Source organism: Parasteatoda tepidariorum, chromosome 10, assembly GCF_982258835.1.
Source record: "Parasteatoda tepidariorum strain Cologne lab strain chromosome 10, Ptep-v5.0, whole genome shotgun sequence".
Taxonomy (NCBI): domain Eukaryota; kingdom Metazoa; phylum Arthropoda; class Arachnida; order Araneae; family Theridiidae; genus Parasteatoda; species Parasteatoda tepidariorum.
In genome coordinates this window covers 60,350,206-60,366,935 of record NC_141764.1, presented here as the reverse complement: position 1 = coordinate 60,366,935, position 16,730 = coordinate 60,350,206, and the positions used below count along the sequence as shown (strand labels likewise).

The 16,730-nt window shown below is 29.3% G+C and overlaps 1 protein-coding gene across 1 annotated transcript; it reads right to left on the bottom strand.

Moving 5' to 3' along the window:
* Positions 1-2,768: 2,768 nt before the first annotated feature.
* LOC107444453 (uncharacterized) lies at positions 2,769-15,704 on the bottom strand. The gene is made up of 9 exons (XM_016058589.4): positions 15,521-15,704; positions 13,454-13,534; positions 11,158-11,592; positions 9,089-9,427; positions 7,813-7,860; positions 7,247-7,282; positions 6,746-7,135; positions 4,865-5,302; positions 2,769-4,734 (listed from the first exon to the last, which is right to left on the bottom strand). Exons 1-9 carry the CDS (start codon positions 15,530-15,532, stop codon positions 4,306-4,308), a joined length of 2,208 nt encoding a protein of 735 aa, XP_015914075.3. The 5' UTR covers positions 15,533-15,704; the 3' UTR covers positions 2,769-4,305.
* Between the last annotated feature and the right edge of the window lie 1,026 nt (positions 15,705-16,730).

The window sequence follows — 16,730 nt, the reverse complement described above, 5'->3', positions numbered from 1 at the left end:
TGGTTTCGTAATTATAAGGAAGCTCTACTTAAAATAACAAAAAATTAAAACAAAAAATTATTAATTATAAATAAACATATTAATATGTAAAATTAAAAAAGTGCAATTTAAAATTTTAGGAGAAAAGCTCTGTTTTAAAATTTTAGCCATTGGTAATTAAGCATTTGTTGTAATAATTTTGAAGGAATAAGGCAAAGGAAATCTTTAATTAATAAAATTAATCAATAATGACCCATCTAAATGCATATATGATATTTACCGGCATGTTTTGTCTCATATGTTTAGCCTTAAATCTCTAAAACTGCTTTTTTCTAATCAAACTGTAATTTTAATACGATGGTGATGCCGACAAGTATATTTTCTAGAAGTACTTAACTACGTTAATTTCCTATATTTTTTGCATCTATTTAAATGTTGAATGCTTATCTATTTTCCTTGATAAAATCGCCACAAATGATTAGTTCACCTTTGTAGGCACTTGGACAGTTTTAGAAATTTCATGTCATCCATCTTCCAGCCTTGTCCTAAACTCACATTTCGCTGATTTTCAATTCCAAATAAATTATAAAACTTCAGAATTTCACATAAAGTAAAAGAATTTATTTTTTATCTCTTCAAAATCATTTGAATTACGTTTCTGTCTCAATTAGAGTTTAAGTTAAGATAATTAAAAAAAAAATATATATATATTTACAGGCATGTTTTGTCCAATATGTTTAGCCTTAAATCTCTAAAACTGCTTTTTTCTAATCAAACTGTAATTTTAATTTCTGTACCCAAAATAAATAAAAAATTAACTATTTATACCTTTTAGCACTTTTGTCAAATGCAATGCGATATTAATTTTCAATTTTCTTTTTAGCGCACAACCAACTCTCTAATTTCAATATTTACAAGCACTACAGAGCAAATAAACTTGGAAACATTAATTATAAACAATAAAATGATAATATGGTGTACCAAATTAGAATTTTGGTCGATACGAACTTGCGCTACTAGCTCACGCAAAACCACAGTGAAATAAAAAAAAAAAAGGAAAAAAAAAAAAAGATGGTTAAATTATGAGTAAGAATTTCTTTGCTGTCTGGATAAACATGGGAGGGTTTTGATATTTTTCTACCCATGTAACGAAAATACTGGGTTCTGTCTATCAAACAATCCTCCATAAAGGGTAATTTGTCCCAATGTTTGATCCAGGAGTACCCTTTACTTCTGTGTTGAGTTTAAAATTACAAAGCTTCGGAGTTGAGTATTGATAGCCAAAAATACAGAAATAGGCAGGGTGCTTAAAAGTTTTTCATAGCAAAAATTTACGAATCTCGTATCTGAAGGAGTTCAGACACCTTAAATAAAAATATATTGTTCCTGTTATTTTATTGTAAATATATTGTAACTTTTTGGAATTATTATTCTTATAACTGGGGCTGCTTTGCGCTTACAAATACTTGAGCATGCTTTTTAGTTAATGTTTTCAATAAAAAGAAGAAAAAAAACTCTTTCTTTTTTATCATATAATTATCATATCTTTTTATTGTTAATTATCATGTTTTATTATCATAATTTTTTTATAATTATCATATTTTTTTTTGTTGATATTTTTTTATTATGATAGAAAAATTATCTTATTTTTTTCTTTTCATTTATTTCGAAGCAAGAATAATAAGTCTATTTCAGAAACAAAAAAGTATTCTTCATGTGATCTCATTTATTATAAAACTTAAAATAATAATTTATATATATATTTATATATATAGTATGTGTATGTAAGGTAAAAATAATTTTTTCTTCAGTATCATTTCTCATTTTTTCTTGACATAACCAAGTAACAAATGATTAGTTATTAGCACTAAGCACTCGTTGCTATAGTAACTTATCATAACATACTTTTAAAAAAAGTTTACATTTGCTGATTTCTTCTTAAAAAAATATTTTAAAAAATGTAATTTTTTTTCACGAAAGTTTTTATTGGATATATCCGGATGATCTTGCCTACTTTTGAACAATAATTTTTTTCTTTTTAAAACACTGCTATAGTTCATTTTTTTTAAGTATTTGTTTTTAATTACAAGTGTTAAAACTTTGTTTTTAATGCTGAAGAAAAATAACTCGACCGAAAATTATTGTTAACGTTTATTCACTGTCAAGACAGAAGAAACAAAACTGATTTCTTCTCATTCATGTCTGGCGCAAGTCTTGAAAAAAAGGCGCCTGTTTTTGAGCTCTTGAAACATGTTGACTGCTATTTCCAATTTGTATATTTTTGAAGGGAATAAGTTTTTATTTAAATAATATCTTACCGCCTCAGTTTATGGGATTATTTATTGAATAAATCTTTATTTGTAAACAACTTTTTAAAATTCTACATGTTGCAGTTTTTTTCCTTTGAAAAAAAAAAAATCGAAAAATTTACCAAGTTGTACTTTGCAACAATACTTCCTTAATTCTAATTAAATAAACTTATCAATGATAATAATTCAACTAATCGCTTAGAAATTCGTATGGATTGACAAATTCCAAATTGAATAGCAAGTTTGTTTACGGTAAAACTTTGTGCAAAGTAGTCTTCCTGTAATAGGTATAATATTATTTCAAAATGCGTTAAAATACGTTTAAATATTTTGCATCAAGTTTAAATTGGACTTTAGAGAGATTGCGTATAATTTTATGGATGCAAATAAATGCTGAAAAGATCGGAAAGATGTTTCAATTTTATGAAGATCTATAACTTTAAAGTAAGCCTTAAATAATTAAAAACAAAGCAACATGTATGAAATTGAAAATGCATTTATTTTAAACAGGGTAAAATATACAAAAACACAATGAACAACAAGCACATAAGCATTACAGCATCTTTACTCATGATATCACAGTCAAAGTATTCATTTATTATATGATAAATTTGGTGAATTTCTCATGGTGAAATGGTGAGTTTTATGAAATTTTATAAGTAAATCTAAGATGATATGTAAGATATGTTTATAACAAATCTGTACAACAAATTTGCATTTATATAAATATTAACTGCTATCATTAGCAGCAGTTTAAAACCATGTCAAGAAGCTAATTTAAATAGAGTTCCTTTGTCGGTGGGGCAATTTAATATTATTTTGGAGAAGAAAAAATGTAGAAAATTGCAATATTTTATGGCATAAACAAACTTTAAAAATGAATAGATGTCGCAAACAATAAAAAATGAATCTTTAAAACAATTAGATATTTATAATTTTTTCAAAGGCGGTAAAAAAAATATAGGAATAGCTTTTAAAATTGCAAAATTTAATATAATATAATAAATTGTTGTTTAGCGAATCAAATATACATTGTGCGTTATTACAAGTGTTAATTTGATGCTATTGAGTATATTATGTATATAAGAGATAAAATTACAATGTTAGTTCAACAAATTCTAAAATGAAGCAGTGTATAAAATAGCATACATTTACTTAACAAGATGCCGTCGCTTTAACAAAACGATAAAAACCGACACCGTGACACTTTTTTTTTGTACATTTTGTTCATGCACCCCACATGTATTTAAATTTTTTTTTCAATATTTTTAAATGCCCTAAAATGTTTTTTTTTTTATACAAATAATGAAAATTATTTATATGTTGTTCCGAAATCTCTAGCTTGCTCTTAAACTGAACTAAATTTTAGAAGTAATTTAATTCGATTTTTTTTTCTGCTGAAGTATTCGTTTTCAGCTAATTAGAAATGTTTGCATGGAATTATGACGAAAGTTTTGAATTGTGATAAAATTTTCTTAGCAGTGCATTGACAAAGTTTTAAACTTGATAATTTACAGATAAATATTATCTATTATAAATTATACTTATGCTTCAGTCTGCATGAATTACATTTATTATCTCGATAAACTTCTCATGCTTAGCAAAACTTTAAATGCAAGGCGAAGATAATTGTTTATCATATGTCATAAATATAGCTAAATCAAACTTGATTAAAATATATAATTAAATTTAGAATTTAATCATAAAGTGTGATCTGTCCTCCCAATTTATAAAAATTATGCATGTAAATTTATGCATGTAGAAATGTATTTAACTTTATAAATTTATCAAATTTTAATTAAGTTCTGCTTTAAGAACTTACCAAGTCTATCATAGTAACTTATTAATTATCATAAATTATCATGATTAATTATCATAATAACTTAAGACTTGATTGGTTTCCAATGAAAGCAAGGCAAAAATAAATAACAAAGTTGATGGCTTCCAAAAATAAGTGTTGCGTAAAAGCATTTAAAATTTAGGTCAGTTTTAGAGCATATGATATCACATTTGTCTTTTATCGTCTCCATGGTTCAACGTTTTGTTGGGTCAGCATGCTGGTTTTTTGTGTATGTGCACGAGCTGGAAAATTTGGTTTTTGTGCAACTGCAGATTGTTGCCTGGATGGAGCAATAGCAGCTTGTTGTATTTGTTTTCTCACTGGAGCAGATGGTGCAACGGCAGGAGCATCAGATTTGAACATAACATCGGCTGGATCATCACTTTTGGTTCCAGGTTCGTTGGTTTTGACATTGGCCCTAAATCCGTTTTTGTCTGCTACGTACTCCACGACTCGCACTGACCCATCTTCATTTCGAACTGTGTAACTGCCGGTAACGGTTCCAGAGGCGTCTGAAGCTTCATTTCTTGCACTACTACCACCGGTGGCTTCAGCTTCGTAGTTGAAGGAGTAGGGAGATGGCTGATAAGAAGGTTCAGCTGCTACCTATTCGACCCAAAGAAAGATATATTAAATAGAGCATTGTAAGCGACACTGTTTTCTACAAAATGTTTCATTTTCTTCAAAATAAATGTACACAGAAAATGCATTACGTTACAATATTTAAAGTACTCACTTGTTGCTGACTTAAAGGTGCCTGTTTGATGGCAGTTGATTGAAACATTGGTTTAGCTGCAGCTGAATGATGTGCAGTTTGTGATCCGAAGGCAGAAGTTTTAGATGCATGACCAGCCGAACCAGAGGACTTATAAGTTTGTGGTGCAGGAGCTGCTTCTTCCTGAACTGCTGAAGAATAAAACTGAACATCAGCTGGGGAGTCACTCTTGGTACCGAATTCATTGGTGTTCACTGATGCTCTGAATCCTTCTTGATCAGCAACATAATCAACGGTTCTTGTTCGACCATCATTAATAGTTAAACCGTAGGAGCCTACAACTTTTCCAGAACCGTCGGCTGATTCAGATCTCGAACTTGTTCCGTCATCTAGTTCAGCCAAGTAGTTGAATGCATAAGGTGCATAGGATTCAGCACCGGCACTGTATTGATCTACACTCTAAAATAAAAGATTCTTGATTAATATGGCACATTGCAAGAAGCAAAAACAATAGGAAATTATAAAGGTCAGTGAAGTAAAATATGGTGCTGTCAGCAATAAGTGTTCAAAACTTATTAACTCGCAGCTAAATCTATGTAATTTATCAAAATATTATTTAGCATCTTCTTCTATCAGTCCATTACAAAACACACGTATATTTTAACGTAGTAGAACAAGCTACGTACTCGATTATCCTTGCTAATGACTTTCATGAGTTTCATTCGCTAAGTTATAAAGTATGATGATTTTCAAAGTTAGAAGAATTAAAATTTGGAATCGATTTTCGGAATTTCACTTTCATTTGCCTTCATGGAATTGAGGAGAAATTTTTAGTTTTCATTTTCTGGATAGTTTTTGTTCTGAACAGACGTTAGGTGATTAAGTATAATTTGACGGAACAATAGCTTTGAAAAAAGTTGGAAAATAAAAAAATTTTTTAACTAGAAGAGAAATTTTTTTTATAACTTTTGGAACTTTCTCTGATTTTTTCTCAAAAATGAAAAGCAATTAAATTATACGGTTAGAAATTTTTAACTAGTAATTTAGTATGATATTTGTCTGCTTTTGAGATTTTTGAAATTTTATTTTGACTTTTGTTTAAACAGATGAATACTCCTGAAAAAATTTTTTGAAATTAAATTATGATGTAAAAATGAATACATTTTTCAAGATTTTAAATGCTATCAAACACGTAACACTAAAATGCCTTTATGTATACACTCATTCCAGAGTTGCACTAACTTAAAATTACCAGAAAAAAAATCCGTAGAAATCCCGGAATTCCTACTTTGACGAAGGTTTTGCATGTTATTCTTTTAGTAAAGTAAATATTAACGGGCTGCTTTTTTTGGAGGGGGGGGGAATAAATAAATAAAATAGCATTCCCCTCTCTTTGTGCATCTCTCCTTTATAAAAATGTAAGGTGTTTTTGAGGTTAACAGATGTAAAACAATACACCTGAGGTAGAAAATAAGGTTATGCTTTGCACCAAAAATAACCTCATCAATAAACCTCAATTTCAACCTCATTTACGCCTCATAAAATCATCTTCATATGTAACTCAGCGATACTTTTAAGTGAGATTGGGTGAAATTAATCACAACTCAAATATACTTATTCGCTTGTAGGGTAGAAAAAAGAGCCTGTACACCGCAAAAATAACCTCTCTAAGCTGGTTGCTCAAGAGTAGATTTACAACAACCTCAAGTGTGAATAAAACAACTTCATACACCTTGAGAGGTTGATCTTTTAAGGATGCTTTTGAAATCAACTTCAAATAAACCTTAAATCTATCTTGACACATCAAAACAACCTCAAATAAATCTCAAAAATTTTCGTAAGGGCTCTCTCCTTCTCGAATAAAACCATGAAGAATAATGTTTAAAGAAATGAAAGAACTACCTGCTGGCTTTGGAATGAGCTCTGATACTGATTACTGGAAGTTGCAGCTTGGGACTGGAAAGAAGATTTAGTACTGGAACCAGCTATTTTTTGTTGGCTAGCACCTTTGAAGGCAGGGGCAGCGGGAGCATCCATTGGAGCTGATGAATAGAACTGGGCATCGGCTGGAGAATCACTTTTGGTTCCGAATTCATTGGTGTTGACTTTTGCTCGGAATCCAAGGTGGTCAGCTTCATAATCAATGGTTCTTTGTCTTCCATCGGCAGTAGCCAAACTGTAAGAACCGACCACTTTTCCGGATCCATCAGAAGATTCGGATCTTGAGCTACTTCCATCTTCAAGTTGGGCATCGTAGTTGAAGGAATATGGAAGTGGCTTGTAATTTTCTTGCTAATAAAGAAAATTGTGGGATTAAGTATTTGTGAATAATGCTATGTCAATTAATTGTAAGCAATAAACTGAAATTTATGAGCCACTCAATTTTTTTATGTGGTTGGTTACCTGAATAGGTTGTTGACTGAATGCTGGAGCAATAGCCTAAAAGATAATCAGGAATTAAATAAAATTAATTATTAATTCTTACTGAATTTGAACTTAGAGAAATGATCAATGGTCTTAAAATTAGTATTCCTTACTAAAAGTATAGTTTTAAATTGATTTTAGGATATAAATTTAATCGCTAAAAAGGATTTCATTTATTAAAATAAAGTAAAACTAAAATAAATAAAAACCACAAATTACAATGATTTGGAATTCATTTCAGAACATATTGCGGACTGTTGCGGGAATACTTTGTTTTCGGAACATTTTACATTATATAATATTATTTACATTGAAATGTATATTGAAGATCAGATTTATATTGTTATTTCATAATTCCATGGATAATCATTATATTTTTTTAATTTCAGAAAAAAGGAGATATGAAACCTTCGAGTTCGTTTCTATGTGTAAACTATTTAATATACAAACTTATATTACGTAAATATACTATATGTATTTACTAAGAAACTATCATTTATTCCAAAAGTGTAAATTGTTCAAATAAACATAAGACATAAGTTTACCTGAATGGGCTCTTGGCGAACTGGAGTCGTTTGTGAATATGAACTGATCTGTAAAACATGCCTTTTTAGTCAACTATTTCATATTTAACTAGCATTGATTCAAGTAAGTGAGCAATATTTTTAGAAATATAGCAATTGATAGTTTAATTTGATCTGATACTGATTTTTATTTATTCGGTTACAACTTGAACTATATTGCATAATACAATTAATAAAGGCTTTAATGAGCTTTTTCTTTAATTAAATCACAAAATTTAAATTCAATACATCCACTTAACAATTAATAGTGAGTTTTTTGGCTCACCATTATAAATACCGACTGGTATTTATAATGGTGAGCGTTGGTTATTTACGAAGTACTTATTATATTCTTAATTGGTAATTAACAGCTTCAATAATAAATAAATTAACAATTGCGGCCCCTTTACCATTGTTCTTAATTAACCCTTTCGGCCCCACCGGGAAAATATGCCCGGGGTATCCCGGATATAATTATATGTCCCAGGATAATATATACACATAACAGGGACATATGTGTCTAAAAAACCAGTGGAACACATGTGTCCCAGTCCCTCCACCCGATCCACATATTTTTAATTTTACTTTGGCAGAATATTGTAATTTTTACCTTACTTGATCTATTGAAATTGTAATTAGTCATTTTATTGGAAAAGAGGAAACTAGTCTTGAAAGGGTTAAAAATATGAAATTTTATTAGGCATTATCAAAGCAGGAAAGACTTTATTAGACATTATCAAAGTACTTAATATGTAATTTATTCTTAGATAAAAAAATGATGCAAACAAATATTTTGATCTGGCTATCAACAAAATTGATCTCTTGATTATACAAAATATATTTTAAAAAAACTTTTAAACGCTTAAAAGCATTTATTTAAAATATTAAGTTTCACATTTGAATTTTTATTAAGCCAAGCAAAGATATACTTTTGATGAAGAATATACTTTCCTAATTTCAATATTTGGAGCGATAATTACGTGTTTCGTTTCTGATTTGTTTGTGAAAGCTAGGGCTTCTCAATTACTTTATGCTTTGAGCCTTTAAAGTTTCGTTCAGTTGCTTGGGTCACAAATCTCTTTATGGTATAGAATAAACATCTTTCGAAAATATTTGCAACAGAAATAAACATCGAGAACGTTAATAGCTCTTTATCTTTTCTTTAATCCCGAATTTTTTTAAAAAAAAAATATGATAATTAAGTTCCTTAAATACACATTTTACCAAATTGTGAATAAAAAAATTGATATTATTTTACCTGTTTCTGTCCAGCAAAAGAGCTAGATTGGGCATAAGATGTAGGCGCAGGTGCTGCTTGTTGTTGAGGAGCTGAAGAGTAAAATTGTGCATGGGCTGGAGAATCACTTTTTGTTCCCAATTCGTTAGTTTCGATTTTTGCTTGAAATCCTCCATTTCCAGAAGAATAATCAACCTTTCTCATTCGTCCATCAGCCACTGAAAGGCTGTAGTGTCCAGTTACTGCACCAGAATCGTCAGCACTTTCACTTCGAGCACTACTGCCACCATCTTCTAATTGTGCTTCGTAATTGTAGGAATAAGCACCTGAAGCCCCTCCTGTATTGTACTGAATAGGTTGCTGTTAAAAAAAAAAGAAATAAACTTCGTTACATTTAAATGCAATCTAAGAAATAAAATCATGCATAAAAATAAAAGGTAATTAAAATTGAGAGATAATGGTAAGTTGTTACAATGGCATAAATAGAATAGCTAGATTGCAGGCCTTATTTCATAAAATGTTTAAAATCTTCAAATGTGTTTTTAGTTAGTAATTTTTTATTACAAGTATTTCTAATGATTATGACTAGTTTAGCTAGCTACATAAAAAAAAGAAAACAAGATTAAAAAGTTTTTTGCCAACACAAACAAAAACTTGGAGAAGTAATTGCTTAGAAAAAAAAAGATTTACTCTTTCAGCAATTTTGATGTAAAACATCCCGAAAAGGCATAACATATAAAGAACAGTTTATTTTCTAGCATTTGCTTTACTTGTAGTGCAATAAAATGAATGCAATATTCTAAAATTTTAAATTCAATGTTCTATTTTACTAAAGTTAAGTACCAGAGTTGATCACATCTTGATGTGTAACCAAGATTTCTGTAATTATAGAAATAGTAAAATTCGTAATACTAGTTTATGATTGCAAATGGAGTCATAATTAAAAATGCCAATAATTTCATATTACAAGTAATTATGATTACAATTAGGGTATAGTAAGGCAGAATGATGATGACAAAATTGATAACTTATAATCACGATTCGAGGTAATTGACTACTTGTAGACAATTAAATTTTGAACAACGTTATACCAATTCCCATTGAATAACGAATAAAAGTGAAATTTTAACTAATTACAAATTATTTTAACAGTTTTAGAGACATTTTAAATCATATGGCAATTGTAACAAATATTTTTTTACTAAAAATTATTGCGAGAGTTACGGTATAGAAAAATTCCGTGATATAAAATTTCTTGAATATAAATCAGTGATACGAAATTATCTGGATGGCACAGTTGGTTTGTCGTCGGCCTTCTGAGCCCAAGTCTGCGGGTTCGATCCCCGGCCCAGACATCGGATTTTCGGGATGCAGAAAATCCTCAGTGGCCATGTCGTATGATTATGCGGCATGTAAAAGATCCCTGGAGTGCCTAAGTGGCTCTTGGCATTTCCGGCAAAATTAAATTCCTAGTGCACTTAAGCATCCAAATAGAGTCTCGGTGCTGCCATCTAGTGTGGCAGAAATTAGACGTCCAAATTAACATGGCCAACAGTATCTCACCCATTGTGGTGGTCGTGAAAGAGTGGATACCTCTTCTGGAGAACGCACTAGGTCTGCTCATCGGGAAGACTGATTGTGCAGCTCATTGGAAATAAAAAAAAATTATTTTGACAAACTTCAAAGAAACAAAAGTTCAAAAAATGTGAAAAGCAAATCACTTTCACCCAAGCCCCAAACAAGCTCAATTTAAGCTGATCGCGTTATTCAATATTCTTTGCTATTCTAAGAATCCTCTTGTAATTGTCGCCATCTCGTGTATGACCTTATTTTCTCTGGTAAAAGATACTTTTTTGCGTGTGTCCGATAAGACATATATTAATAAAAAATAGAGAGATTTTGGATATAGTGCTATAGTCTCTTGGTATATATAAAGTTATTTGAACTTTATTATGCATACGCAAAAGTCTTTTAGCAAACAACAGAATTGTAAAAAATTGCAAATTGTTAGAAAATAAATGTAAATAGAGTTAAGGTACAAGTTTTCCTCCCTTAAAATTTGATACAAAATTGTTACTTATAGAACATACCTGTTCAAACTGAGCTTGGTTAACTTTAGTTTCTGCAAATCCCTTCGCTGCGTATTTCTTTGGTGCTGCAGGTGCAACGGGAGCTGCTGGCTCGACAAATGCAGATTTAAGAGCCACATTTGATGGATTGGAACTCTTAGTGCCAGCTTCGTTGGTGTCAATGTCAGCACGGAATCCTAGTTCATCAGCTACGTAGTTTACGACCCTTATGGTGCCATCTTCATTGATGACTTTGTAGCTCCCGGTAACTTTACCGGATGCGTCAGCGGATTCTTTTCGTGAACTTCCATCAGCTTCGTACTCGAATGAGTAGGGCTGAGGAGCTTGCACTGGGGCAACAACTTGGACAGGGGCTACTGATTGTACAGGTGCTATTGCTGGCTGAGGAGCTGGTTTAGAGGAATGGTAGGATGCTACACTAGCGAATTGGGATGGCTGAAATGCAAATATCGAATAGATTAAAGCCAATTTCGATACATTGTTTTTAAATATATATAATTTTTTATATTGTTTTCTGCTTTACAACAAACAAAAAATATCAACTACATAATTGTTCAAAATGTACTATTTTTAATTTTTTTCTATTCAGATATTGCCTTACTAGAACTGCTCTGTACAAACTATTAACTTTGTCCAAAATATAAGTACTGAAAAATGAAAAATAGTTTGGTAATTTTACATTTTAGAAGTTCATAAATATAAAAATGCAATGTGACAAATGGAGTCAGTTATCATGTAATTTTTATTTATTTTCTTTTTTACATGACAACGTGCCCCAATTATTTTTTGACATTTCTGCATTTTACTGCTTCCTCAATATTTAAATTGATATGATGCATAGAGATATAAACTATTAATTTATTTTTTACAACATATTATGAAACTTTTTAACAAAATCAAATAAGAAAATCATCCTACATGGAAAATCAAAATCTTTAACTGGTGTGAATGAAAAGTGTTTAAAGTCAGAATCCAAATCATACAATAAATGGAAATATGCCTTTTTTTATTAAATTGAGTTATAAATACGCGTGCACTATTGTAGAATTTTCAGCTGACAGTTTGTATGAGGGGGAAAATATAAGCTTTATGAAAACAAACTCTGATCTGCCCTGCTATTTGTATACATAATGTTTCATAATAACTATCCTTAATGTATAATTTTTAAATGTTTATGAAAGATGAATCTAAAAGCATCTACATAATACTGCAGTGCAATTTAAAAAAACAACTTAAGTGATTCAAGATGGATGTCGAAAAAAGTGGATAAATAACCATTTTACTTTTCACTGCTAATGCTATGAAAGCTAAAATAAAATAACTGATAAAACAAAATTTATCTTCATATTTTTTTTTGGAATACGTGGAACAAAATATGTAGAAAAAATAGTATTGAACAAAAATGCCAATTATGAAATAAACTCAGTTTTAAATTTTTTCTCGCTTACGTTGATTTTTCTATTGCACGGTAGATTAGGGGTCTCAAAATAATACTCAAGAAAAGAATAATTAAAAACACTATCGTAATGTATCGGATTACAATTATATCGGACCGAAAACATGAAAACCTATTTGATTGCTGAGGTTCAAAGGTGATTTTTCGAAATGCCTCCAAGTTCCTTAAAGCAATAAAACTGACTTCATACGAAATCTTTCAGTAGTGATTCGATAGCGTTTTTGTTTTGCTTTCGCCTATATATTTATTCATTTGTGCTCCATCTATTGTGTATCCTTTTTGGACTTCATATGTGAATAGAATTTTAAAAAGGAAACTAAAGACGATACAACAACCTGTATTTCCGCTCTGCCATTTTTCACCGGGAACAGTGTTCATTGCCCAAAAATATTGAAAAATACATTATCCCGATTATGTAAAATTAAATACTATTGTCTAATTACAAACACACACAGGGTAAGAAATAACTAAATTTCAACCTCTAAACTAAATTTCAACCACATAATTAATATTTAATAGAAAACAGAGGGTAGTGGGAAATTATTTGCCGCAGACTAAAAAAGCCCTTTTCAATGAATTAGAGAGTGTTTTCGGCATAATAATATACCCTAGAAAAGTTAAAGGCAAAATATAACAACTATATTTGAATTTCTTCCTACAAAACATGACCATTGATTTTGTTATGCTTAGCTTTTAATTCAGGGAAATTTACAAAGTAATTATTAATTTTAAATAATGACTTCGAGAGTTGAAAAACTAATTTTTAATTAGTTAGTTTGTATTTTCAATTGTGTGACTAATTTTTATTTATTATCTTAAAAAATATTTCACGAGGCTTACCTGCTTTTGTGCAACATTTTTCTTAGACCAACCATTTCCGGCAGCAAGGGTCAGTGCGACAGCGGAAAGTAGGATAAAAGTCTGAAAAATGTACATTATTATACTTTATTGTTATAAATAAAAACATGCAATTCATTTATTTTATCAAATTTTATTTAAATTTTCGAATAAACTATCAGTCTAAAAATTTACGAGTAATTTTCTTATTAAGAGAAATAGTAAGTACTGTTAAACGAAAACCTTTTATAAAAGAAGACAGTGACATATAAAAAAAGAATGGTATAAAAAATGTAAACAATTTTGAATTTTAAGTTTATACTTTTGAAAAATATGATCTGGAATCAATACATTAATAACCATAAGATAAAGACATTTAAAAAGTGTTTTGAATAAAATTAAAAGGATCAACTAAAAGTAGCATCAGAGAATCTGCATAAATAAGTTTGAAATATGAAAGCTATTAAATCAGCTCTTGTTTCAATTTGTTTGCTTTCTATTGTACAATATTTCCTAAGTTTGTTATCGAAATATTGTAAGTAAAAAGAAAATCTTTTGTAATGTATAATTTTTAACATAAAATTGATTGTTATGATTTGTTTATCTTTTAATCCTTGAAATTCAAGATAAAATATTTAAAATTAAAATAAATATGGCAAAAGTGCCTACTTTAAACTTAAATACAACAAAAACCTTTACAAATATTAAATATTAAGATTCCAATTGGCACCAGCTTATGTTTTATTCGTCTTCTGGAATGTTTCATTCATTTTCCACAAGTAAAGGTTTGAGTAGAAAATATGGTAATAATATATTTTAGGTTATGAAATTTTAAATGTAATAACTCTTTCAGTTTCATATTGAAAACTTATAATGTAATAATTAATAATACGGGACAATATTATTACTTTGTTTTTCGAATATTAATTTTTAAGTTACCTTTTTTTTAAAAAAATACCATCTCTTGATCCCTGAGTCTTAAGCTATATAATTATTGCTCTATCCTAAAATCATTTTTAAAAAAATTTTAATTCACAAAGAAAATTACTTTTATTCGAAATCGTATTTTAAACATTACGTACATTAGGTAAGCATATCTTTGTATGTATATATTATTTTTAAACATATTGTTTAGTAAATTATCTATCTATCTATATGGATATATATATGTTAACCATTTTATTAATGTTTTTATACTCTATAATTAGTGGTACGTCTGTCAATTTGTCAATTGATTTTATTATCAAAATAAATCTCTAAAGAATTTATTTTTTTAAAAAACTTATCTCTACGTGGGACTAAAATCACCGCTATTTCTTCATTTCAGTTGGCAACACTTGAGTCATACGCAATTGTGTTGGGCACGTTGCTGTCTTTTGAAGACATGCACATACAACACAGGTTAATATGTTTTTTCAACAGTATTAATTTTTAATTAAAAAATTTTATACACCTGTAAAAGAAGTTTCACTTTAAATTTTTTTCAAATGATTTTTAATATTGTTTCTTAAATTTTTTTTTTATCTGAAAACATTTTCGGAAGTCAAGTGTGCAAAAACAAAAATATGGTGGTAAAACTAGATTGTGTCCAAAGGTACGGATTTGTCTTGAATGTTTTGAAAAACTTAATGTTTCAATAGTATGAGTTAAAGTTAAAAATCCGATAAAAATATCAATGAGAAGTCGCGAAGTTGCCAATAAGTCACTATAGTCAGCTAGTATTATTATAAATTTCAGTCGCAATTGTTTAGAAGCAATTAGCAATTTTTTTAGATAATTTCAATAAATATTTAAATTAAAATTTTTAAACAATTCAATAATATTTAAAATAATGACAAAAAATAAATTGATTTAGTATTTATAACGCCTCTAGTCATTTTATTAATTCTAAACATTTAAGTGCAAAATATTATCCATATCAATTTAAATTTTCTTCAAAAACTTTTTTAAAAAATTATAAATATTTGCAAAAATATATTTTTTATAAACATCCTAATTTTTGTTTGTAAAAAAATACAAAATTTAGAAAATAAATAAATAAATGAAAGTAATCGAAAGTCAACTGCTTACCTGTCTCAACATGATGTTGAAGAGATGATGAGAAAAGTGAGAGTAACATGTTCGGGGATCACCATACCCTTTTATAGTGAGACCGAGAGTGAAATATCACGTGAGATGGGCGGGGGATGATCTGGATCTCCCCAAGGATGGCTCAATCTTCATCCCTGCCGGCAAGGTCATCTTCAGATGGAGTGATGAGTAAAGCGGGATGATCGGAAGCTGAAGATCACATCTAACCTCGTTATGGGTGCCCCGAGGAGAACGAGTCGCCAATTTTGGCGAATTTCCTGCCTATGGATACGGAAATATGGGTAATAAGTAGTTACAAGTTTGGACGCATCATTTTTTGATGGAAGGTGCCATTATAGCAATTTGTGATTATGACAAAAAATATATATATTTCTTTTCTTGAGTTTGAGTTTGGAAATTGTTTATTTTATTTTATGTAGATAACCATAGTGTATTCAAATCGCATTTGAAAATTTGTTAATCTTTTTCGTTATTGTAGACTTATATCTTTAAGATACCACCGTAGTATCAAAGAGAGAATAGATCCTTAGCAGTGAAAAAATATCAAAAGAGAGAGTTTGGCAATTGTTTATTTTATTTTATATAGATGATTACTATAGTGTATTTTAATTTAAATAGCATTTGAAAATTTGTTAATTTTTTTTGTCATTGTAAACTTATATCTTTAAGATACCACCGTAGTATCAAAGAGAGAATAAATCCTTAGCAGTGAAAAAATATCAAAAGAAAGAGTTTGGCAATTGTTCATTTTATTTTATATAGATGATAACCATAGTGCATTTTAGTTTAAATAGCGTTTGAAAATTTGTTAATCTTTTTTGTTTTTGTAAACTTATATCTCTAAGATACCACCGTAGTATCAAAGAGAGAATAAATCCTTAGCAGTGAAAAAATATCAAAAGAAGAGTATAAATATCATAAAAGATTATCAGTACAAAGTTTCGATATTACTCTATACTTAATCGTATCGTTAATAAATTTCGACTCATGATTCAGTTTATTATTATCGATAGATATTATTGACATTGATTGAAATTTGAATAAAATTGTGAGCGTTTTAGTAACCAACCGGCTGTGGTTGGCAAATGCATAAGTTCCAGAAATCTTCTCCAGTTGAAGTTAAATTTAGCGTATTATTGTTCAGATAAATCAGAAAGGAATTTGAAGAAGAGCCTGAGAGCTGAAACAA